The sequence below is a fragment of the Anastrepha obliqua genome, chromosome 4, assembly GCF_027943255.1.
Source record: "Anastrepha obliqua isolate idAnaObli1 chromosome 4, idAnaObli1_1.0, whole genome shotgun sequence".
NCBI lineage: Eukaryota > Metazoa > Arthropoda > Insecta > Diptera > Tephritidae > Anastrepha > Anastrepha obliqua.
Window position 1 is genome coordinate 44,383,799 of NC_072895.1, and position 27,093 is coordinate 44,410,891.

At 36.2% G+C, this 27,093-nt stretch overlaps 1 protein-coding gene across 1 annotated transcript; it reads right to left on the reverse strand.

Annotated features, from left to right (window-relative positions):
• Positions 1-4,132: 4,132 nt before the first annotated feature.
• LOC129245917 (protein late bloomer-like) lies at positions 4,133-26,893 on the reverse strand. Its single transcript, XM_054884358.1, has 5 exons — positions 26,012-26,893; positions 5,213-5,371; positions 4,973-5,128; positions 4,701-4,898; positions 4,133-4,630 (listed from the first exon to the last, which is right to left on the reverse strand). The coding sequence occupies exons 1-5, from the start codon at positions 26,069-26,071 to the stop codon at positions 4,559-4,561; spliced, it is 645 nt and encodes a 214-aa protein (XP_054740333.1). The 5' UTR covers positions 26,072-26,893; the 3' UTR covers positions 4,133-4,558.
• Between the last annotated feature and the right edge of the window lie 200 nt (positions 26,894-27,093).

Sequence of the window (27,093 nt, forward strand, 5' to 3'; positions counted from 1 at the left end):
CGTTTGAAATCCGTTACTGATTTTCTTTTTTCGCGTTTACTTTGGCAGAATGCTTTCGCGCGCTTGTAAACAATACTCTGGACTGTCATTTGGCCAACTAAGAGACAGCTGATGCACGGGCGTCAGCTGTGCGAGCGGTCTGAAGTTGGTTATACTTCGAATGCCCGACCCTGTACAATGACCTCTTAGTAAACATATTTTGGGTTCAATCGTAGAACAGACTCCTTTCCTAAAATAAATTCCGTATTCGGACCATAAGTGGTGTATGATGAAAGGCAGAAAAACTGGTTTAGTTGGCACGAAATGAACCATAAAAAAGATTAATTGCTCTTATATATGTACAAGGTGGTAAGTAACCTTGCGATGTTTTTTGGCTGTAATTTAAAAAAAAAAAATGAAAAACTTTGATTCTTCTTGTGGATTATTTTTATTTGGTCTTTTAATTTTTTTTACATCAAGTCGAGAATATGATATTATGTAAATGGCCGCCGCCACAGTTGATTGCCATTTGAGCCCTTTTCATGGCATTTTCCATCACTTGGCCAAAACTTCCGGCGATAAGTCCTCACATTCTTGACGGATATTGTCTTTAAGAGCTGCAAGAGTCTGAGGCTTGTTGACATAAGCCCGCGACTTCAAAAAGCCCCACAAAAAGAAATCTGGAGCGGTCAAATCAGGCGATCTTGCTGGCCAGTGCAAATCGCCAAAACGGGAGATTAGGCGCCCGGGGAATGCATCCTTCAGCATATCGGTTGTGGCACGTGCAGTGTGTGCCGTTGCACCGTCCTGTTGGAACCACATTTTTCCAATCCCAATTCATCAAGTTGCGGCAAAAAGAACTCGTTGATCATTGCTCTGTAGCGCTCACCATTCACAGTAACCGTTTGGCCCGCGACGTCTTCGAAGAAAAAAGGTCCGATGACTCCTCCAACGAAAACAGCACACCATACAGTGACTTTGAGCAAGTGTAATGGCTCTTCGTAGGTTACACGCGGATTTTCAGTGCCCCAGAAGCGTAAATTTTGCTTATTTACGTACCCGCTAAGATGGAAATGGACCTCATCACTCATGATTATTTTTGATGAAAAATCATCTTTCTCTTGGTGGTGATTAAGGATGGCTTGAGCGTATGTTAGACGCGATTGGCGGTCAGCAGCTAACAGCTGATGCACCGTCTGGACTTTCTACGGAAACATCTTCAAATCTTGTACCAAAATTCGCTGTAAAGACCGTCGACTGATACCCATTTGCGTGGCACGTCGTCTGGTCGATGTCGACTGCGCTTCCATGACATCCTTGGCTACAGCAGCAATATTCTCTGCAGAACGGCTACTCCGGGGTCTGCCACGCCTGGCAGCATCTCGTGTTGTGCCAGTCTCTTCGAGGCGAGCGGCTAAACGTCGCAGTGTTTCCCCAGTAGGCGTTGGACGGCGAGGAAATCTGCGACGAAATTCACGTTGTGCCAAAGTCACCGACCGAATATTGGTCAAATAAATAGTCAGCAATATTCCGCGTTCTGGAGCAGTGTAGCGTAACATTGTTTATTAACGTGTATTTCGCATGTGTTTACTACACAAATGTCAAAACAGAACTGACATTAGGGGCCAATCGCAAAATTTAAAGCATTTTCTGATAGGAGGATTACTTTAGCGCCACCTGTTATATATCATTGGTCTATGCTTACTGAGCATGAATCTGTTGGCATCCACACCTGAAAGATATATTAGGCCTACTTTGATTGCTGCAAAATTTCTTCTTCTTTTATTTAGGACATGCCTTTTTTTCTTTACACAGATTCATAAATACTATTGTAAATTTTATAATTTATCATATGGATAATGGTTTATTATATACTGAATTATGTATTTAAATACATACTAATTTTCTATTGAAGTTGATATCCAGCTTTACGCCCATCTTTTCAGAATTTCTATAGGTGACATTTATCAAGAAACAGTTGAGCAACTAATGTATGGATAGATATTCTCCTTATGCTCAACTGTACGCATTGGGGTATTTGGTTTTAACTGACCCACTATAGTGTCGCCCTAATCCAATGGGTTGTGTATGACTACAATTGAATGGGTGCGATTTCGAAGTCCACTGTGGTTAATAAACATAAAATTATAGAAAAAAGTTTTTCTCCACGGAAAGCAATCGCATGCATTTCTCTCATGAGGAAATATTTTAATAAAATCCGTCTGACGTTTTGGAGCGCAACACAAATATAGATTTCTCCATTGTAGGATAACAGAAAGACATACACCACAAATTTGGCGTAGAAGTACGGCCAATAATAGTGGCTTATTTATATAAATCTCGATTTTTGGAGTTATGTACTTTCAAATCATTCAGCTCTCATAAATCCTAATATTTTCCCAAAATATCGTAGCGGAAGTCTAAGAATACATTAAATTTCATAACTCCGATGGTAAAATATCACCGTTTTTTTTTGGCATGGAGAGTGATGCACCCTCATATGGTATACTATATAAATGTATGTATGTATATGGTTGTAGCGCTTTCATCATGATTAAACTTATAAATAAAAAAGGTTTAAAAAAGACTAAGACTGTTAAAAATGTTGCTGAGAACCTGAAATTGTCTAAAAATTCATGCTGATGTAATGACCTTCATTTAATCATCTAACTATGTTATCTATATTTGTGTTACAAAAAGCAAATAAACAGACAGTTATTAAAGTCTAGGCATTTCACTTGCTGCTTCTTATCTTCTCCAAAGATATAAATAATTAGATGACATTTGTAAAGTTACCTCACAAATTACGTCTCCACACAAATTACATCTCGTACTCAAAAACACAAAAAAACAAAAATAAAAAATGTTGATAAAAAGTAGCGTATGACATTTTTTTTTTTTTTGTTTTTTTAATATTTAATTTCAGCTATACTTATTGGTATACTGTAAAATATTGAAGAAAAAATATATAACATCCTTTAACTCCGGGTGGAGCTAAAACAAAGTTATAGAAGTCGTTACGGTTATTAAAAAGTTGTTAAAGATTATTACACTTGACGCTTTCCATTTCAATTCAACCGGGCTATTCGAGTCATGTTCTTCGATTTCGATGTAACTCAAATATATTGCTCTCTGGTCAAAATAATGAGACACGTATTTTTTTGTTCGCCCAAAAAAAATTTTTTTCAAGAGTTATCGGCAATTTTGTTTTTCGGCTCAAAATCGATTTTTTTTAATTACATATATGGGGCATTCTTTCTCAACGGGAGACCCCCATCTATCCAAAAATTTTTTTGACCTAGAGAGTTCTAATAGGGCTTAAAATTTAGCTCTTTTTATCTACTTTTCAATACAGAGTGGCCAAAAACGAAATTCAAGATGGCTCATTTAATATGGCTAAAAATGTAATCAAAATTCATTAAATTCATTCTAATAACCTATACCAAAAAAATTCATTTCAACGGAAAGAGTTGTACGAGGTCTCAAAATTTAGCTAATAAAGTTTACTTTAAAATACAAAATGAAAAATTTTAAAATAGAAGATGGCGGCCACAACATGGCGGCTAATTTTTTAAAACTACTGCGGGGTTAGATGAGTCGGTTTAAGGGGGCATGTGAAGAGGTGGTTAGTGTCGTGCGGGGTACCTTCACATGTCGGACATGTGTTTGGTATGTCGGGGTCGATTCTGGATAGGTAGGAGTTTAACCTGCTACAATATCCAGAACGTAGTTGTGCCAGTGTTACACGAGTCTCACGGGGAAGCTGGAGCTCTTCGTCTGCAATGGGTGGTGGTTGGACTCCGATTATGGCATTCACAGGAGGGGAGTTCATGAAGGTCATGAACTTTGCAATATCTTCGGATGTTGCGCCTGTTGGTGTTATTTTGCTCCCAAGATAAAAAAAAACCTTCTTGTGGTTGATTTCGCTTCTGTCGCCGGTGAAATGTGAGGCATCATTCTCTAAGCCGTTCGAGATGAATTCGGTTTGTTTGCATTCATTTTAAAGCCAACTTCGCTTGCATGTGCGCACATACTTTCTATACTTTTCTAAATAAATGAAAGCTTTTGCAAAAGCTCACTTGATGATTGATTGCTGCATCGCTAGACTTCAATCGGTGCCAGTAACTTTAGAAGTAATGTCACAATTCAGAAATAAAATTTGTTCTTTTATTTTTTTAAATTAAATACAAAACTAATTTCTGTAAATATCGTTTCATTAATACATACATCTTTTTTCTTTAGATATAAATAGAACTTAGTCGGTAATAAATAAATCTATATGTAAACATTACTCATCTATTTACCTAAATACATATTTACTTACAATATAAATATATTAAAAACATTTATTCGATTTGCATGGAGGTACACGTGACATTGCATAAAAGCATTCAAGGAAAGCAACACATTATCTAAGGCGACAACCTTAGTTAGCAGCGTTACATCTATTTTTTATAAGTTCTTTTGTAAAACATAAAATATGAAATATCATAAAAGTAAAGTAATTTAATATTCCTATAAAAGCTCTCCACTACCACGGACTCGAAAAGCACTTAAGCTTTCAAGCTTGCCCACAAACTTAGTAGCTAAATCTTCGTTTACGATTCTGATAGTGAATTGCCAGTAGGATTGTCAAAAGCAAAATGATGCACTGCAAATAAAATCACAAAGTTAAAATATTATAAATGCCTACGTAAGTATGTAAGTGCTTGCATACTCACATCAAATCCCAAAAGCCCATATTCATAGTAAGCCGTTGTGACCGCCTCATCAGCGAAAGCTTCCTCTACTTTCGGCAAACAACCGGTGAGATGGAGATTCAAAGGATTGATACAATTAGCCTCCTTGCAGCAGCTTGCTGGTGGTGCGCGCGCAATGCGTATATAGTCTTCAGCAGAGTTGAGCCCACAACAGGCGTACTTTTGGATGACAAGTGAAAAAACAAAACAACAATAATTTCAACTTTCTTTACCCTGCATCAAAAATCACTTACCACTGACTGCACTGTATCCATGGAACCCGGCTGCAAAACCTCCTTACGCCATTGCTCCTCTATGCCCTCCATAGCATACCGTTTGAAGATGTCACGCGTGCTAAGGCAAATATAAACGATTATGAGGACGAGCAACACTGTGAGAAAAATGGCATACTGCGAGGAGTAAACAATTCAAATAAATATGTAAAAAAAAAATGTTAAAAAATATATAAAAAAATTAGACTTGTTGCCATTTACCGTCCACAAAAGGCGCGTCGATTCACGTATTGTGCCAAAACAGCCAAAAAAGGATATAAATAAGATGACACCGCCCAAAACTATAATGCCTATAGCATAACTCTGCGGCATTGCACCCCAACCAAGGCCACCGAAAAGTATCACCAAGATACCTAAGATCTGAAAATAGTTTAAAATATTTAGATAAATATTAGGGTTATAACACGTATATAGTTAATAGATAGGTTTGAAGAATAATTAAATTTTTTAATTAACCTGCGCTATATGCTTATAATCTCGTTCGTGCAGCAGATGCCCGAAATTCTCAGTAGCTTTACTTATGTAACATTTGAAATAGATAATATGCCTCACATATTATAAAGGGTTTTCCAATAACAGGTGTTGTTGGTGAATGGATTGCGCTATCGAGAGATGATTAACGATTTTTTATGGCCGGAATTGGAAGATATTCATCTGGACAACGTTTATTTTCAACAAGACGGCGCTACGTGCCACACAAACAACGAAACCATTGATCTTTTACGGGAAAAGTTTCCGGACCGCGTTATCTCTCGAAGAGGTGATCACAATTAGCCACCGAGATCTTGTGATTTAACACCTTGTGACTTTTTTCTTTGGGGCCACGTGAAAGAGAAGGTCTACGCCAACAGCGCCAACAGCCCAGAGTCCATTCAAGACCTCAAAGATGGAATTCGTGAGGCTATTGAGGACATACGGCAACCACTTTGCAATTCGGTTATGGAAAATTTTATGAAAAGGATACTGTCCTGTAAGCGTGGTCGTGGTGGTCATTTGCCTGATGTTTTTTTCCACTATTAACGACATGCCTTATAATGAAATAAACATCCGATCATTTATATTAAAAAATAGCATTTTCCTTTGGATATCAAAATAGCGCCTCTTATTGGAAAACCCTTTATTAACTCGTTTATTTGGACTACCTATTACTAGTAGTCCGTATGACCTATATATACATATATATATATAATTGGCGCGTACACCCGTTTTAGGTGTTTGGCCGAGCTGCTCCTCCTATTTGTGGTGTGCGTCTTGATGTTGTTCCACAAATGGAGCGACCTACAGTTTCAAGCCGACTCCGAACGACAGATATTGTATTTTTATGAGAACCTTTTTCATGGCAGAAATACACTCGGAGGTTTGCCATTGCCTGCCAAGAGGCGACCGCTATTAGAAAAATTGTTTTCTTAATTTTGGTGTTTCACCGAGATTCGAACCGACGTTCTCTCTGTGAATTCCGAATGGTAGTCACGCACCAACCCACTCAAAATGATTTTTTTTTCTTTTAATTAGTAAAAAAGTTATTCAAAAAGAAAATTGTATAGGAACTTTGCGCCTTTCTGTAGAAATTGTAGATGAGTTTCAATTTGCACTGTAAAAATCTGCGTCTAACCAAATGGTAGTCAAGTAGAGCACGCACGACAACGGGTGCAATCATAGCTTTAACCTTCTTCAACACTGACCATTAAGCAGACTGGGCCCTATAACTTAGCAAATTTACTATTTCTTGTCAATAAGCAGAGGCTACGAAAGTCTTCAACTTCCATTTGGGGCATAGGACGTCAATCACTCCTCTTTCTCCACCAACGGAGACGGTTTTGTGCTAGAGGTCTTAGTTTGTTCCACGATAATCCAAGAGACTTCATTTCACCTTCTATTGAGCGCCGCCAGGTGGTACGAGGTCTGCCAATTCCTCCAACAGTTTGTTGAAATGTATTTCAGCGCAGCGCTTGTTTAGCGATTTTGTCGTAATTTTTCCTTAGCATTTGGTTAATCCATTGGTGTTTCCTTTTTCTTTTGGATCTGATGCAACGTTGACCTGGTTAGCATGCGCCAACAACTCAGCGTTGACTATATTGTCCGGGGCCAAAAAATTCCCAAAATCTGATTTATGAACGTTTGCAGGAGCTTCGTGATCTTCACAATTCCAGGTGGTGCAACCATATAATAGAACGGATTTGACGTTCGAGTGGAAAATGCGCAGCTTGGTGTGAAGGCTGATACTGCTGTTTTGCCACAATGGAGCGAAAATGCCAAAATATGATTTAATTTTGCTAATTCTATATTCGACATCTACCTCAGTACCCCCATCCGCGGTGGCTATGCAGCTAAGGTAGCAGAATTTGTCAACGGTTTCGAACTGTTGTGCACCCACTATCAGTGGTGCCGATATGGTGTCATTGAGATGCAGCGGTTTCATTTTTCCTACGTTGACTTTGAAGCCGTTTGGTTTCAACTTCGCCTGCATGGCTTGTGTCAACAATTTGAGGACACACAGCTTTTATGCGAGGAAAGGAAGAATCAACGCAAAATAAACTGTCGAAGTTGATTTGTCACTCATAAATTTGATTTGATATTCTGAAAAATGTTGTCAGACAAAAGGTTGGTGGTGCTCAAAACCACTATAGGGTAATATAACAAGATTTTTCACAACATATATATACATTAGAGCGTATCTCCAAAAAAAAGTCGGCCGTACCTCCCTTCATATGAAGTGTTTTTGAAAAACATTAAAAAAAAAATTTTTTTGTTTTTTCTGGCAACCCTAGATGTCGCCCAATTACATTTTTCTTCATATCTTCGGCATTTATTGTCGGATTTTAAATCAATTTTTTTGTCTCAAAGAGGAGGTTTTTCTCAAGAAAGTTCATTGAGCTCATGCGTTTCGTTGTGGTACTTACCCACCATATCTTAGTTTCTACCACCCTAATGTAACAACCTAATGTCAGTTAATTGAAGACCGTAAAAAAATCATAAATCTTTTGCGAAAAAAGTATTTCGATTCTATTAGTAGAACCAGAAATATAAACAATTTATTTTTAGTCTAAAGCCATACAAGAAAAAGTAAATTTTATTTATTTTCCTCGCTCGCGAAACAGTTAGTGGATTGTTTGTCTTATAACGGATATTTTAGTCCACAAAATTTTGTCGGGATTCAAGCTTGCTGTATTTCTGCCGGCTCTCGAGCTTAGATAAAATGTGGCCCATGCGTTGTTCATCGGTGACCGCCATTGCAGATTCATGAACTGTATGAACAAATCGCTCGGTATTTTGGGAATGACAAGGATATGCTGTGAAAAAGATCAGTGAAAATGCCGATAAAAGATAAGCAAAGAAAAATTAATGGCTTTCGTTGTGAATACCTGGTAATTCAATTATTTCATTGGAATATTGTAATGCTTCGAGGTGATCTTTCGCGAAGAACTGCAAGCATGGTGGTTCAGCCGGTTCGAATCTATCCCAATCTATTACATTAAAATATTTGTCACTCTCGAAAATTAATAATATCGCGTTTAGTTGGCAGTTGGTTTTTTAAATCACAATCAACAAAACGCATTTTTGAAGTCTTTGCAGTTTTTAACACGCACCAAGTAAAATGACAATTGATTATGATGTCAAGGGCAAACATAAAACAGAAAAAAGTAGATAAACAATAGTCCAGTTAATTTATAAAAAATTAGGTAGAGGATGCCGAAAAATGTATAAAGAAAATAAGGTACCTAATGTATGGCTTTCAACTAAAAACAAAGTTGGTTTTATTTCGAGTTCTACTGAACTAATTCAAGTACTTTTTTCGCAAAAGATTTACGATTTTTTACGGTCTTTAATTTTCTGTTATTAGATGGGTACATTAGGGTGGTAGCAACTGAGATATGGTGGGTAGGTACCCCAACGGAGCGCCTGTGATCAATGAGCTTTTTTAGGAAAACCCCACTCCTTGAGACAAAAAAATTGGTGTATCACACTTTAAAATCCGATAATAAATGCCGAAAATATGAAGAAAAATGCAATTGGGCGACATCTAAGGTTGCCAGAAAAAAACAAAAATTTTTTTTTTTTAATTTTTTTCAAAAACACTTCATATGAGGGGAGGTACGGGCGACTTTTTTGTTTTTGCCTGTAGGGCGAGACGCTCTAATATATAAACATATATCCAAAATATATTCAACATACATACATATATATCCAAAATTCTTAACACCTTCTCTATAACACCTAACGCATTTTGACTATTATACGCTAATAGTAATTTCTATTTTCATCTATACGAATCATAGTGCGAAGACCTTTCTAAAGTTAAATTATTATTTTAGTTACCTAGGAAATAATATTTTAGCTTTGCGCATTTCTTTGGTAAAAAACTAAGTCTGCTTTTTTCTATCATTATTATTTTATTCAGTATTCTCAGCTTTGTTTAGATTCGAAACGGACAAAAGCTGCTTATTAAGAATTAAACGACTATTAAAGCAAACAACATGCCAATCAACAATAAAGCAGCCGCAAACCCAACTACCACTGGCCGCCGTCTCAGGCCTCAATTAAATATATATAATATGTAGGTATATGTATACATATATTTATGCATGTAAGTATGTATACATATATGATATAATATAATAAAAGCTTAGAAACTTGAATGCTGCGCACAGATTCTTGAATCAATTACACTATTTATAGCTAATAACGCAAACGTTACTCGTGGCATTACTAAGCGCTTATCTCAGTGGAGAGTGTGTAACGCGCGTGTGTGGTTTAATTTTCGACGCCACAGAGGGCTGATTCACCAATGCATGCCACACGGCAAGAGGCTTGGCCTGAGACAATTGAGCATGCAAGCTCGCGCATAAGCTGGACACAACACTGACTAATGGAGCAACTAATGTGATTGCACATGACTGTACGATGTGAACAATTGCCTAACTCATATTAGCTTTCATGTAATTTGCACGCAAATAGTAACAATTTGCAAATAAGAAAGGGTAAAAAAAAAAATTAAAAATGGAAACGGCGGCAAATTGGCAAGTCGGTTCTTACATGTGCCGAAGTATCATAGATTGCAGAGTAGGGGATGTTAGAGTAGGGCATACATGTACACACATATTTCCCTTATTGGGGGCGTATGACAATCGTTTATTGTATGATAGTTGTAAGTAGGCAATATGATAATTGCAATGACGGTGTTGAATATTTAATTGTGCATAAATACATAGTAATGTGCACATTTCTTTATAATAAAGCAATTAGACGGACAAATAAATTGTACTTCTTTGTATGTAGGTGAGCATTTTAGTTTATATAAAAATGTATATACACACACACTTATCTCTAACCTATTTTCCAGTGTACCATATGTGGAGGCGTTATTTGTGGTCATGCAATGCCCGTTTGTGTTTTTTTTTTTATTTTTCAGAAATATTTTTTTAATGAATCCACACGTCTGCAAAAATTCACCAAATATAACAGATGCAGCATACATGACACATACATTTGTATTCGTAGATAAATATCAAATCATCGATTTTACTCAGAATTCGATTATGAGTAAACGAAAAGTGAAACTCGAAAGTCAAAACACATGGACTTTTTGAATTGCTGATCAAATTTTGTGGATGCACAGGGACCGTAACAGTTAGTTTAAATTTTGCTTTTCTTTTTTGGTCTGAAATAAATTAAAAGTGGGCCCTTATTTTTTCAGTCACATAGAAAAGTAGTATCCAACTTTTGTTTTTTCAGTCGAAAATAAGTCAAAATTTGGCCCTTATTACTTGACTCAAAAATAAAAGTTAAATTTTAATCTTAACTTAAATATTTTCGATCAAGAAAAAAAGTTAAAAAGTCAAAATTTTACCAAAAGGGGCTTGTAAGACCAGAATAGTTTTTCATAGTTTTTATTTAAGTTGTTATGGAATGTGAGCTGCTATTATTGATCAAAAAATACGAGTCCAATGTTAGCTTTTAATTTTTACCAAAAAACCAAAAAGTCAAATTTTCAAACTTTGATTTTTGACGTGAAAAATTAAAATTAAGATTTAATTGTTATTTTTGATTGGAAAAATAACGGTTAACTGCTGAATTTTTGAAATCTTAAGAGGTACGTTTTTTTGGAACGACTTTTTGAATTTTGAATTTTTGAGTTTCGAAAATGACCGTTATTTTCGATTCCTGTTAATAACTGTTTACTAAAATGTTTTTTGGTGGTACAAATTTAATACTTAGTCCTGTCATAATAGTCCGGGAGCCAGCTGGAATTTAAAACAAAAAACCTTCTTTATCTTATTGGCAAACACTCTATTCTGTCAACGAACAAAAAACCACTGCTATATAATCAAATTCTTAAACCGGTCTGGACGTATGGCATTCAGCTATGGGGATACTCAAGCGAATCTTGCATGACTAGTATCCAACGATTCCAAAATAAAGTGTTGCGCAACATCGTCAATGCAATGTGATCTTAGTATGCTGCTCGTCACTGACAACGTTTAAGGACACATGTGCACGCTGAAGCATTGGCTTTGCTCCAGCCAAATACTCATCGTCGGCGGCTCAAGCGTAAAACAGTTTCAGACCAGATGGACACCCAGTAGCAGCTGTACCTTATATATTTATACATTCATAATGAATTTATAAATAATGATTCGTCTTAGTTTTTCCTTTTTTAATATATGCATATGTTCAATAAAAATTGCTCGTTAGTATCTTTATTTAGTTGTACTAGTTGTAATTTCTAAACGTTATTCTTTTTATACTTTAAGAAAAAAAAATTGGCACATATAATTGTTGAGAGCCATATTTTGAATAAAAATAGTAAATCCTGAAATAGCATAAATTTTTATTTGTTTAATTTTATAACGATATTTAGACGCACCTTTGGAAAGTCCCTTTAGAACTAGGTGGTTAACGTGACTTCACTTGTATGCAATATTAAATAAAGGGTGGTTAAATTTCAAGGGCCGATGTTGAATGTGAACCACACCTAAGCGTCAATGACACCGTTGGACTTCTTTCTTTGTTGATTTGATTTTTTGTATCTGGAAATTACTTCCTTAATAGTTTGCTTATGTTCAAAGTATATTCTTTACGTTTCCACGACAGTCGGGTCTACGTTACCGAAACGACTCGGATTTATATCCGGCCAAGGACTGTCACTCCAGCAGCATTCCCCGTATGTAAATATGGGGAATTTTTATGCTGCTACAACAACTTCTTTCTTTGGGGTTATTTGAAAGAAAAGGTATACGACGATAAGCCGGCAACAATTCAAGAGCTAAAAGATGAGATAATTCGGCACATTAACAGCATAGAACCTCAATTATGCCTCAGCGTAATCGAAAATTTGGGTCATCCGATGGAGGTGTTCCGCCGAGGCTGCGGCAGCCATTTGTCCAATATTTTACTCCACACGTAATTGAGCCATACCACTATTATCATAATAAAGAGAAATTACAATAAGTTCCTAAAAAAATTGTATTTTATTTAAAATCAACACCGGCCCTTGAAACTTATACACCCTTTAGATAAGCACCTATTTGCATTTGGGGGTCTTTGGAGGTGTGCCGCCGAGGCCGCGGCAGCTATTTGTCCAATATTTTATTTCAGACGTAATTGAGCTATACCAATATTATCATAATAAAGAGAAATTAGAATAAGTTCCTAAAAAAATTTTATTTTATTTAAAATCAACACCGGCCCTTGACACTTAACCACTCTTTACTTAATGCAATTAACACCTATAAATAAATTTCGAAGAAAGGAAGTGGTTTTGGTCTAAAAAGTATGTGTGCATGTGCACTTTACATTATAAAGAAAATATCGAGACTTTTTAAATTAAAAAATAAGTGGCATGCGACTAAAAATACTCTTTAATCCTAACTTCTAACTAAATTTTGTAATTAATAATTATTTTTTTTACTTAAAAAGCAATGCTATGGCAGCTAGTATTGGAGTAAATCTATATTTACGCTGACATTTATATACGTATACACATATATATGTAAATATATTTTTTTACAATTAATAAATGTTTGCAATAAATTTTTTAATTTCCAAAAAAAACGATGGCAACCTCGGCTTAAATTTTTTTTCAAGCTTGTTTAAGGGGGTCTTCTGGTCTCCAGCGAAAAAAAAATCGATTTTTTTTTTTTGCATAATTTTGTTGTATGTGTATGCGAGAATACGCCACAGAAAGGATTTTTTGAAAATCGCATTTTTTCACATTTTTCTGGGCACCGAAGTGTACCCTCCTCCGGCCGTTTTCATCATAAACTTTATCTTTAAACGCGTTTCCCCGAAAATCGTGTTTTTTAAGATTTGGTCACACTTTTCATAGTAGTTATACTCCGATTTCAATGGTTTTGGTCTTAAAAAGTTCGGAAAACTTACCGCTAAGTTTCCCCGTGTACGATTTTTGAAATTTTTGTTCATTCCATTTTTATAACCTTTTAAAGTTCAAAAAATGAACAAAAAAAAATTTTTTTTGCAAATTGTTGCATAACTTTTGAAAAAAATTTAAAAAAAAAAATCTGTCACGGGAAAACTTAACCAGGGCAACTCTGAAGACAACGCATATCTAATTTTTGCTTTCTGATTACCCAGGTGGAAAAACCGTGACCAAAATGGAGACCTGTTTCGTTTGGAGGTGGACGTCTTCAGCGCCATTTCAAGGTCGCGGGTGTTAATTTTTTTCAAAGTCAAAACCATTTTTTAAAAGCCTTTAAAATAAAAAAAAAAAAATTTTTTAATAATTCAAAGGATTTGTCACAATCAATCCCCAAAAAAACCCTCCATTTCAGGGCCTCGAGACCAGAAGACCCCCTTAAATTCCTCTCATTTGAGACACTAAATTTTCAAGTGCAATTTGTGATTAGTTGCTACATTTGCAATAAAATTCACGTGGCAACGCTATCAACAAATTTTTTTTAGAATAATTTTTTTCTAAAAATATTTACTTTTTTTACCCGTGCTGTAATATTTATATCTATTTCTTAATATATTACTTTGTTTAATATAAACAGGTGGCAACACCCTGCTAAAATGAATGTTACAAAAAATGACTCCCAACGGTGTAAACAATTTTAAAAAAATACATAGTCTTGATTTTTAAAATCCACATTCGCATTCATTTCTGATTCACTATTTCTTGGAAATCTTGAATCTGCATATGCTTTCAAATGACTTATGGCTTTCGTTTGGTTAGACAAAAGATCGGCCCGCATTGTATGTGTTTATGAGTATGCAAACAAACCACAATACTCACATATTTTTCTATGTAGCTAATATTTCATTACTTGAGTCAAAAATGACAGCAACAGCTCATGGTGTTAATCCAGTTAACGCCATAGGTAACCAACATTATGAACATGACTCTATGCCAGAGTATGTTGGCTCTGACCGCAAGAACATGTTGAGGGAAGCAAAGAAATTAAAACGTAAAAAATATTGATACGCAGAAAATTCAAAAATATGTATGTACGCATCTATACATACTAACATCCATAAAAACATATCTACTCTTATATGTATTAAAAAGTCATAGTCTCAACACGGTCTAATGAGCCACACGGAACTGCACAGGCTTGAGGTTGAGTGAGCAGTGGGAGAAGCCAAAAGACTTTTACGTTAGGCTGTGCTAGGAGAAAAAAATAGGGAAACCTTCGAGTTAGTTAGTACAGATGATATCATTTCCACTTCAGTTAAGTGAGTTAACACTACAACTGTTTGCCATGGGAGTTCATGTCTATAAACAGGCAACCGCATATAACGCACCAAGGTCTTGATGACTTTGAGCCATGTGCCGGTGGTCGTTAGTATTTAAGTTAGAGAGAAAAATCGTATATACGTATATGCGCGCACACATGGTAGGTATGTTTTTATGTCCCTACAGTATTGTGTGTAATTTGGCCAACTTTAGGTACTTGGGCACCGTTTTAATAAATCCCGGGAAAATCGTCTTCATTGACTGCAGCATAGGTAAATGGTTCAATGGAAAACTTAATCGCGTGCTATGCGATAGAAAATGCCGCTCCATCTAAAAGACAAAATCTATTAAACGTCTGTGCATTCTCACCCTGTTATGTAATATATTGAAGTCCTGGGCGCTAGAAAAGCCCCACAAAAGAAACTTCAGATAGCACAAATTAAAACCAATACATTCGTGGGAGTCTTAAAATCGCGCCGATTGAGCAAAAAAAATACAAGAGAACCGTCTTCGCTGGTATGGTCAGGTCAAATAGAAGCCTAACTCCGATATGATAAAGAAAGTTCTAAACATAGTTACGGCGCCGAAAAACCCAAAGCGACCCCAACATACTCGTACATGGAAGAAGTAGATAAAAAGCGACATGAAACGTGCGAATTTAAACACCGGGACAAGTCAAGATCGAAAAATTTGCAATTTCGAACTAGGAAAGCTGACCCCAAGTAAAACGTGACAAGAGAAAAGAAGAAAAATTGATATGTTATTATTATAAAAGAAATTCAATGATTATATACATATGGTATATACTACTGTGGGCAAAAAGTAAGGTGAATTTGGTTGTAAAATGAAAAATCTTTATTTATTCTTATAAATCAATTTCATCCCCTTCAAAATAATCCCCTCTCGATGAAATACACTTATGCCTACGATTTTTTCAATCCCCGAAACATGCCAAATAGTCCATTTCCGGTATAGCCATCAGCACCTTCTTCGATTCAGCTTTTATCTCCTCAATCGACTCGAAACGCGTTCCCCGGAGTGGTCTCTTGAGTTTTGGGAATAGCCAGAAGCCACACGAAGCCAAATCAGGCGAATACGGTGGTTGCGGAACGATATGCGTGGAATTTTTGGCGAAATGGTCACGAAGAACGAGTGCAATGTGAGACGGTGCATTATCGTGATGCAAAAAACTCTTGGTTTTGGCCCATAATTCTGGTCTTTTTAGACGAATTGCATCACATAAACGACGCACAAGGCTCAAATAATATTCCTTATTAACAGTTTGGCCAGGTGGAAGGAATTCATAGTGCACCACACCACGAAAATCGAAAAAAACTGTCACCATGACCTTTATTTTTGAACGACTTTGACGTGCTCTTTTCGGTCTGGCCTCGCCTTTAGCACGATATTCGCTTGATTGGTCGGTTGTTTCAGGGTCGTAAGCATAAAACCAAGTCTCATCTCCCGTAATGAAAGCATTGTTTCACACACATCAACGCGGCGACTTTTTTCCCAAAAAATTGAGAATTTTCGGAACCAAACGCGATTTGACTTTTCGTAGGCCCAAATGGTCTTTCAAAATGGTTTTCACAGATCCTTCTGATATTCCGATCATATCAGTAAGGTCTTTAACAGTCAACCGATGATTTTTGAGCACTAACTCCTTCACTTTATTGACGTGTTGGTCATCTGTTGACGTCGATGGTCGTCCGGAGCGCTCCAAGCCATCAACACGTTCTCGACCCTCTTTGAAGTCTTTGTACCACTTATAAACATTTTTCTGCGACATGGTCGAATCACCAAATGCCTTCTGCAACATGCTAAACGTTTCCGCAGCCGAAATTTCATTCCGCAAACAAAATTTGATGGCACTTCTCTGCTCAATCAAATCAGACATTGTAAAAATCGAAAAATGCACTCTTGGTCGTTTGGTAAACACAAGCGTAAATATATTACTGATAATGACATTCACATGAAAGTTGGCCCAGATGTTATTAACAGTGCTGCCAACTCACGAAAAAAAATAAATAGAACGAAATTTTAATTCCGCGAAGTTTGACAAATAAATTCACCTTACTTTTTGCCCACAGTAGTATATATATAATTGGCGCGTACACCTTTTCTGGGTGTTTAGCCGATCTCCTCTTCCTATTTGTGGTGTGCGTCTTGATGTTGTTCCATAAATAGAGGGATCTACAGTTTCAAGCCGACTCCGAACGGCAGATATTTTTATGAGGAGCTTTTTCATGGCAGAAATACACTCGGAGGTTTGCCATTGTCTACCGAGTGGCGACCACTATCAGAAAAATTTTTTCTTAATTTGGTGTTTCGCCAAGATTCGAACCTACGTTCTCTCTGTTAATTCCGAATGGTAGTCATTCGACTACGGCGGCCGCCATGATTAACATATTGAGTGTCATGTCGCACATTTTTATACGAGACTTAATACTTCCTGGGGGCCACGTTGCAATTACATGCCAATTTTTGTTTTATATTTTACCAGCTAACTGGCACCTCATCTTTAGATAAACTTTATCAGAAATTACCGAACAACTGCGCTAGCCAGACATTAAGGAATCACCGATCTATCGATTATTTTCTTATTGTGCGCTTAATCTCACATTGGGAAAATAGCCCCAATATTAAATTTCCACGTATTTGTAGGCATATTTGACACATTATTTTTAGCTACTAAAAAGCGAATTCGTATAAAGTGATATTGGTATTACTTTTTGCGTAAAGTACAAATAGTCAGTTGATCGCTGCTTGTGAAAGGGTGAAAAAACTGCGAATAATAGCATCCTTCGACAGTCGGCTTGAGAGTTGATGAACCAAAATTTTTTAGAAAGTCTGAGTTTCGTATAGAAAATCAGTTTCTGAGTTTTCCCAGCTTGCCGATTTTAAGGTTTTTTTTTTTTAATTTAAAGTTGCTGGTCGCGAAAGTGTGTTTAGAAAACTAGAATTTATTTAAAAGTAATTAATTTTAACGAAACATCTTTCTAGGATGCGCTTTGGTGCGAAAAACATGAAAAATTCCATATTTTAACATGTTTTTTCGGCCAAAAAGATCATAAAATCAAATCTTTTAGTGCGATGCTCATTATTTTATTTTTAGCCGAATCAATATAATTATAAATTTTCATTAGTCTTCTAACAGTCGATCAGACATAATGTGTAAAATCACTAAACTCTTTGAAGCAAAATTAAAGCAAAATTTTAAATAAAATTGCTAATCTCAAATGGTTTCTTAATAGATAATAAAACGGTATTTAATAAATTTGGTAACACATCCGTGCACACATAAAGTTGACCTTGTTTTCATTGGTAAATTCTTCATATTTATGGATAAATGGAAAATTATCAGAATTTTTCCGTTCAAGTATACAAATTTCAAGTTTTCAAGTTACAAAAGTATGGTTTAAGGTAATTTTGTAAAGCAAATATTTCAATTTGACATTATGAACAAATCAAGTGCTCTAAGGTGATTCCAAGGTGATTTCCAAGGATGTTAGAACATCGTCTTACGAATTCGCTTTGTCATCAGAGCCCATGGATAAATGAACAAAAGGAAGGGGAATTACTTGTGAAGAGGAAGAGTATTCGAAAGCAATAGAAACTACGAAACACAAGAAATTATACACACATACACACGCTTTCCTGCCTCGGTGTCTTCCGCATAAAAACGCAAAGAAACTGCATTTGGAGACATTATATTAATTTGTGCTTTCCCAATTTAACACGCCGCACTTCGTTTTCGTTCGTTTGAGTACCAATATTACCAAGCCATTCACAAAGTTTTTACAAACATATAATTTCTCCTCTCTATGTTTGTTTTGTTCGTTTCTTTTGTGTTGGTAAAGATCCTGACGTCAGACTTGTCAAAATCGCGAAAAATAAAGTAACTGTTTTGGGAAGACGTTACCTTCAGTAATCAATTCGCCTTGGGTTGCTGATTTTTATTTTTTCTTTCGCCGTGTACATCCCGATGCCAGCGTAAAATTAAATGTCGAAAAGCCGTTCCATTTGTACCATAGCATGCTTATAGTTTCAACTTTATGTCGGCTGTGAAACATAGTTTCTTTTCTTTTTCGTTTCTAATTTCTTTTGTCATGACATTTCTAATGTTCAAAACATTGTTGTTGGTCTAGTGCCACCACCTTTAATCCATGCGCCTTATCTAGTAACTTCACCCCGAAAGAATTCGCCTTGATAATGTCTACCAAAAAACTCTACAACCATCTAATCTGACCAAACGCTATTGGAAAAATAACTCAACGTAAATGTTAAGATAATCTATATATATATAATATAAAAAGAAGTTACATTTCCTTGGTAATCTTATAACTCAAGAACCGCCGAACCGATTGACACAAAAATTTTAGAGTTCTTTTCTATCTTTGAGGAGGTGGTTTGTGTGATGTTTGATTGAAATCGGTGCAGCCGTTCCTGAGTTATGACATTTTATGTGAGTAATGGTTTCCTCTCATACGAAATGCCTGTATGGGAAAAACAACAACAAATACACAGCCGCTTATGAGCGTTTCTGTTGTACTGTTGTGGTTGTAAGTGTATTATGTTAATATTAATTTTGGACGAAAATATAATAAAAACTGGAGCATTCAAGGAACTGGAAAAACATTTTTAACTTTATTTATTTTAGCATAATTTATTTAGGGTAAAAAAGTGAAATGGAAATTAAAGAATCAAAGTTTAATTACAAGTTTTTATCGGCTCTTTCACCTAACCTGTATATAGGTGACCACCACAATCAAATTTTAAAAAAGTACAGAAAAGGCTATTGTGACATCTTTAGAAAGTATGTTGAGTGAAAAAAATCAACTAATACAACTGTTTAAACATTTTACGAGTTCTATAAAGAAAACTTAATATGAAAAATTTCTTGCGATATAAAAAAAACATTTTATGTATGGTGGTGCGAAGCCCACTGGGAAATGCTAGTTTTAAATAAATAAAAGTTTCGGTTGAAAATACTTCTACTCTCTTTATAACAATTCAATTGCAGGCGGGCGAATCTCGCTTAGTGGCTGATACTACTTTTAATAAATATAATAATTAAGGTAACTCAATAATTTTCCAACTTCTTCCTACAAAACTCAAACTAGACCTTGAATGAATTTTGACATCAACTGGAGCAAGTTCGAAATTGCATTTATGTATTAGTTTGAAAATGAAAATCAAACATACGATACTTATAGCAAATTTTTCTAATAATGAGAATAGACACTTTTTGAATAACTCAACCCAAAGAAATATCAAAGCAGAAATAGCGAAATTTGTTTAAGTATAAATGGTAATATTTTTACTATTAAGACTTGAAGAAGAAAATAACCCGAAAAATGTTACCACGATTTACTGTTTATTACAAAAAAAGATGATATATGACTCGGTAAAAAAAGGTAGCTCTGGATTTGCACAATACTGTAGATATGGCTTGGTGAGAAATAGAGTAATTATGCATGACGGTAAAAAACATTATTTATTTATTTTATTTTTTTTTTTTTTTTCAAAGAAGGTCGTGGAATTGTCGGGAGGAGATAATGAGCATACGTTTTGATGAATTAGTAGGTATTAATTGTTGGTATATTCAACATGCATAGATACCTACTAGCTGCGTATGTTTTTTATGTATGTACAAACATAAACATATTTACTCTTTGCTATTTTTGGTGTGTAGCCTTTGCTAAGCTATGGAAGGGTACCATACAAAGTGAAAAATGTAATGGATGTGTTAGTTGGCTCAAATTAAGTTTCAATTTTCATTCGGGCTAATGAAAATTTTGGGGCGTGCTGATTACGTGCAACGAATAAAAACGATTTAGAGGCAAACCAAATGACGAGTAGCTGTTCATATATTAAGTTTGAAATAAAACACATTTTCAATTAATTAAGTTTCCTGCGCTTAATGTCTTTTATATGGAAATGCATTAATATAAATATATTTGTATGTAAATTGTAGACGAGTGTAATAGACATATGTACACACAGAAGTACAATACAATAAAAAAAAATGAACAGTTTTATTCGGCCCTGTTGGGAGCTTTGAACTCTTCGCCTCAATGCACCAAGATTTCATGATTTTTACTACTCTTAAGATATGTGATTTTTATTTAGTATTTATTTCAAAAACTAACAGCAAGTACTTAACGTTGAAAGAAATTTCGTCCTTTTTCCATTTCGTCCGTATTCACATTTTATTTATTTAAGGTTACTCATACGACCCACTGGCTTTATGCCTTTAATGCTTGGTAGTTCTACAAGGTTGTGCCTGAAACTAATTATTTTCAGTTTCCCATCCCAAATGAACTAAGTCCTTTATTGACGTGGACATACGCCGGTCAGTGGATGCTACCTCTTCCTCGTACTCTTTTGAGTTCTGTACTGAAGTATTTTTTTTCAAGTTAATTAGGTTAGCATAAACGGCTGCCCACGAGAGGGGCTCACTTAGACAAAGAAGCAAATTCGTCCATTGTGATGCCATACAGATATAGAGAACAAACAGAGAGAGAAGAACCAAATAGGGGCAAAAAGGAAGAAGAGGCTTTGGACTGGAGGATGGTGGCCTAACCTAACCTAATTACATATGTGTTACCCGTTTCAAGCTGCTGATGAATTGCATCAGGTTTGTGATATTTAAATCTGCTATATACGCAGGGGTAGCAAAAAAGTGAGAGCCCAGGTGTCTGAGACATAACCGAACGAGAGTAGGGCGAAGGAGAAGGTGTTGAAATGATTTCACCTCACCTTCCAGGCAGCTTCTGCAGAGAAGACTTGAAGCGATCCCAAGTCTCACTGCAGGGATACTTAACGGAGAGTGCTCGGTAAAGAACTTCAAGAACTCCGTCTTTGTTAGCTTCAGATATTCCCTAGAGCGCCCACGATCTACCCGTGGCAAGAAGGATCTCGCGACTTTGTACTTTCGTATACCCACCCAGAGGTCTCTGACGCTAGGCCCATCTTTCCAGGAGTAGACCACAAATTCCCAGGAAAACCTCAATCCTCTCATTTCGCGGAGAAACTATCTTGAGGGTTCCCTATCTCGTCAACTCAGCGGTTTCCCCTATGCCATTGTAACCGGGACCCCAAATGAGTCTAATATCAAAGTATTGGGATGCAGTAGAGAGAGAAATTAAGCTTTCCCCGACTAATTTCGAACGCATAAACAACGAACACACGGGAATTCCTTACAGTAATTAGAGAAATAAACCACCAACCCACTGCTTCTTTAATTGCGGCTACATCCGCTTGGAAAACACTACAGTGGCCCGGAAGCCTAAATTTACTACTCCATTAATTAATCCTTCTGTTCAACTTCGAGCCATCCGTAAACATATTTGCCGTGCCTTGCAAGATTATTCAAGATGAATAACGTATACTCGTACATATAACTGAAATGGGTTTGACAGTAGATAATCAATCAACACCAGGATATGGAAATACAAAAGATGGAAATGCCACTCGTCGATGTGTTAGGAGTGCAGATATTACAGGTTTGGATACGAATCTTATGAAAAATTTCGATGTCATGCTCAGGACGTTATCATCTGGCTTTTATTTTAATATAGAAACATTTTTAAATTTAACAAAACTGTCTATCTCCTGTCAGGGTTCATGAGAGGTTTGCACGTTTCAAAGATAGTTTTGAGGACATAAATGACAATCAACATACGGTCACCGAAAACCTCATCGAAATTGTTCGTAAATTTATCAAAAATGAACTGAAATCATAGTTGAAATTTTTGGAATCGGAGTTGAATATCTCCGTATCGCATTTTAACTGATCATTTGGGCTTACGAAAGATCTGTGCACGTTTCATTCCGCACAAGTTAACTGAGGATCAAAAATTGCTCAGAATTCAGCATTCGAAAAACCTCATTAAAGAGGCGAGAAAAGTCGAGAACTTCCTTTACAACATTGTAACTGGGTATGAAGCGTGGTGTTTCCAACATGAATCTGAAACTAATCGTCAAAGTGCCGAATGAAAGGTCCCAGACGAGCAACCGCCCAAAAAATCGCGTTTGTAGAAGTGAAAAATCAAGTCGATGCTCATTTGTTTTTACGACTCCAAGAGAATTGTTCACAAAGAGTTCGTGTCAATGGGCCAAACTGTCAATACAATTTTCTATCTTAGCGTTTTGAAGCGTTTTTTGCATCACATGCGTCGAATTCGCCCTGAATACCACGAAGGAGGAAGCTAGCGCCTATTGCATGAAAATGCACCATCTCATCGATTCACTCTTGTGACTGATTTTTTTACTGGATATAGCATTTTAACCATCAATCACTCACGATATTCGCCTGATATACATAGCTCTCTGTGACTTCAACCTCTTCGGAAAATTGCATTCGATCATAAAAAGAAAACATTTTGCGTCCGTAAAGGCCATCCAAAAGGCTTGTACCGACATCGTGAAAGATTTTCCGGTCGATGATCTGAACCACTCTTTCAAAAAGCTTTTAGATCACGCAAAACAGTGTATCGAGACCAGATGGGACTATTTTGAATAAATAAACTCGAAGTTATCAGAACAAAGCTACTGTCGTTGAGTTCACTCTTCTCCAACAGCCAGCGGAAAATTCATAAAAAAACTTTCTGATAATCTACCTTCATTTATTATTGCCACATATATGTAAATGTGTTTAAACCTATAGACAAAGATAGACAGTAAGTATTTTATAGGGTTTGGAAGTAGAACGTTTAAAAATTGTATCAACAACATGAAATCAATGACATTTCTGATGCTATTTTTTGTCTTTTGTCTAGAAGTTAGTTTTAAGAAAAATCCAAAAATCCAGCCAAATCTTGACCGATTTCGACTTCTAACTAAGTTATCACTAAAGAGGTGTTTTCTCGACCCTTTTATTTTATTGAAAATTAAACCATTCACGTCCCACGTCGATGGGAAAACCCCGCCATTATTTATTATATGGAGAGGGATGACCTCTAATGTACATATGCCATCTTAAACAAAAAATTCTCGGAACAACCGCCAGGTGACGCAATAAGTCAACTGAGGTGAGTTGTGGTTTTTGTTTTTGTTAGGCTGCCACATCTGTGATTTTTATCGCCATCGCTTGACATTTATAAAAGTGGCGTCGTCTCGAATAAATCTACCTTTGCACGTGTTTTCAATTTTTCAAAGTTTCAAAAATTGATTTAAATTTCCAGCAACGAATTTGTATTAAATTTGCGTTAAAAATGGATTCAATGGCACGAAAACCTTACACTCGTAAATGTTGAGCAACTATTTCGGTATGAATACTTTAGAGAATACAGCCGTTTACGAGTGGCATGAATGCTTCAAAATAGATCGTGAGTCCATCGAGGTTAGAAAACGTAGCGGCAGGCCGTCGACATCGAAAACTGATGAAAATATCAATAAAGTGAAAGAAAAGTTGGTAAATAACCGCAAATTAACCATCTGAGAGGTGGCAGAGGCCTTGAACACAGCTTATGAATCCGTTCAGGGCATTGTAGCTCTTGATTTGGGTTTATGCCGTGTTGCTGCAAAGTTGGTCCCCGCCTTACTATCACCAAAGATATGATATCCGAGACTGAATCCGACTCAATATTCATCAAACGCATCATTACTGGGGATGAGACGTGGATTTATGAGTGCAACACGCAATACATAAATCAGGCGAGTCAGTGGAGAACTCCGAATGAACCAAGTCCAAAAAACCCACGTCGTTTTCAGTCAAAAAAGAAAGTGAAGCTCACGATTCTTATGGATTACAACGGTATTGGATACCACGAATTTTTGCCAGAAGGTCAGACAGTTAATAAGGACTATTATTTAAGCATTATAAGACGCTTATTTGAAGCAATACGCTAAAAAAGAAAGGATTTGGGGGAAAACAACTCGTTGATTTGGATCATGATACCGCACCGTCGCACAGTGCAATCATTATCCATGAACTTTTGACCAAGAACGAAACGAATACCATCCAACAGCCATCGAATTCAACTGATATGGCTCCTTGCAATTTTTTTTTATGTTCTGTTCTGATCGAGTCAAGAAACCACTACGGGGAACAGCCGAAAGGAAGTAATGAAAAAAGCGAGGACGGCTGTTATTGTTATAACGAAAATAGAGTTCCAGAAATGTTTCGAGAGCTGGATAAAACGCTGGCATAAATGCTTTGCAGTTGATGGGAAGTACACTGAAGGCAATAATAGCGCTTTTGAGGTATAAACTTGTATTTTGAATTTTCGGAATATATTCCGGGAGGTTTATAAGGTTTCGATGCATCCTTCTAGCAAACAAAAAGAAAACCTTTTATGCAAAGTTAACGAAATCACAATCGATATCTTATCGCACTTTTGTCAGTTAATTTTGAGATTTCGAGTTTGCAAACTCCATTTGTAATTTTTTTTCTTCTTTCTCTTCTTGATTGGTGTGGTAACAGAGTACTGCTAGTCGCTTCTTCCTTGCGCTAACTACCATGAATTAGACACACCAAGTGAAATCAAGTGCTTGTCCACTTAAACTATCCGCCTTCGTCTTCTGCTTTCACCAGCAGGTACCACTCCTAATATGTACTTTTATATCCGGTTGTAATTTACCCATAGATTACACTGTGCGACAGTGAAATTATACTTTTATGGAGACCTAGTTCAACTTGTAGGTATAGTAAAACTAAGAAAAATGGTATAGGAGAAATTTCCAATACACCCCCAAAATCTCATTTTATGGCCATAAAACCGTTTTTCAGTAGGTTGATGTGAAGAATAACTCCTAACTTCGCCAATTTCCATCCGATTTCGAATTTGCTTTTTTAGTTCGAAAGAACAAAAACAAGCCTTTTTGACAGTGTGTTGACATTTTTTCTGAAATGACAACTGACGAGACTGTAGACGGAAGTATTTGGATTTTTTATTTTTTTCTCTATTTTTTCAACTTTGACATAATTTTTACGATTTTATCCGATATTGAGGATTTTTTTTAGTACCCTACTGTTATAGTAAATTTAATTTTGCGTCAAATGAGCTATATTTGGCTGTAATTGAATTAAAATTAATAGAGTTGTGTGAGTTTTAAGATTTTATTTTTTATGGCCATAAAATGAGATTTTGGGGGTGTATTGCAAATTTCTCCTATACCATTTTTTTTAGTTTTCTATAGCCACAAGTTGTGCTAGGTCACCATAAAAGTATATTTAATTTTTTTTTGTCACACAGTGTTATTTATTAGCATAGATACTCGTACATATGATAATACACATTCCTAATTCACAGCTGAGGTTTAGTAAATGGCGTTTTCAATATCCTCAAATTCCCACTTACCGCCCATAGCATATTCAGTAAGAATAGTGAATATTTTATTGTGCCTGTTGCGCAGCTCATTTTGGCAAGGCTCCTTTTTTCCGCTTATGCACAACAATAAAAATAACGAAACTTAAATTAAATTTTTAAACACTGCTCGTTGTCCGTGTATTACTGCGCGCTTCAATTCATTTGAACCGCCAAATCACGACTACTTTCAAATGTCACAAATTAAACAAACACGCCACATACTCATTAAAAATAATTAAGAATCACACTTTAAAAACAATATTATACGAAAAAAGACGCTTGGCAGAACTGGCTGAGCTGGTGAGCACGCTTTTAAAATCCATTTGCTCTGCACCACACCGATTGAATAATAAATACAAATTTAGTATATTACAATATGGCAAAGCAAAAAACGAAAATCTTCGAAAATAATCTTGAAAGTCTACGCTTAGCATACGCAGGTACAAATGTATGTAGATATATACATACATACAAACATATGTATGTACAATGAAAAAAGCGCGAAATCACAAAAAAGACCATACACGCACAGAAATAAAAGCCGGCGAATGTTTATTGAAAAAATTGCGCACTCTCTCGGCAAACTCAGAAATCGAATAGAAATATTAAACAGATTGGAATAATTTTTCAATATTTGTGCGCGCCCTAGAATAGCTCAATAACAGCGTCACTGCTGCTGTGCGATTTGACTCGATAACTGACTCGACTAACCGGCGGATACGATACGGCGGCACGGCGACGCGACTCCACACCACTGTTACTCAAAAGCAAATGTGCTCAACAATCGAGCTATCAAAGCAAAGCGTAGCCGCCAAGCAACCAAAAGCCCAAAAGCGATTCACCAGCATTTAGCGAACTGGCAAACTACCGAGCCAATGGCCACGGTCACGAACAAACTAAATAGCGTTACGCTACTCTATTTGCATTCGTTTGAATGCGGTAACATATCAACAACAACTATGAAAATGAAAACAGCCATCAACCACCACGCTCACTACCAACAGCAGCAGCAGCAACAACAAACACAATTAATAACAACAAATGGTAGACACATCAACTGTTGACATAAATTT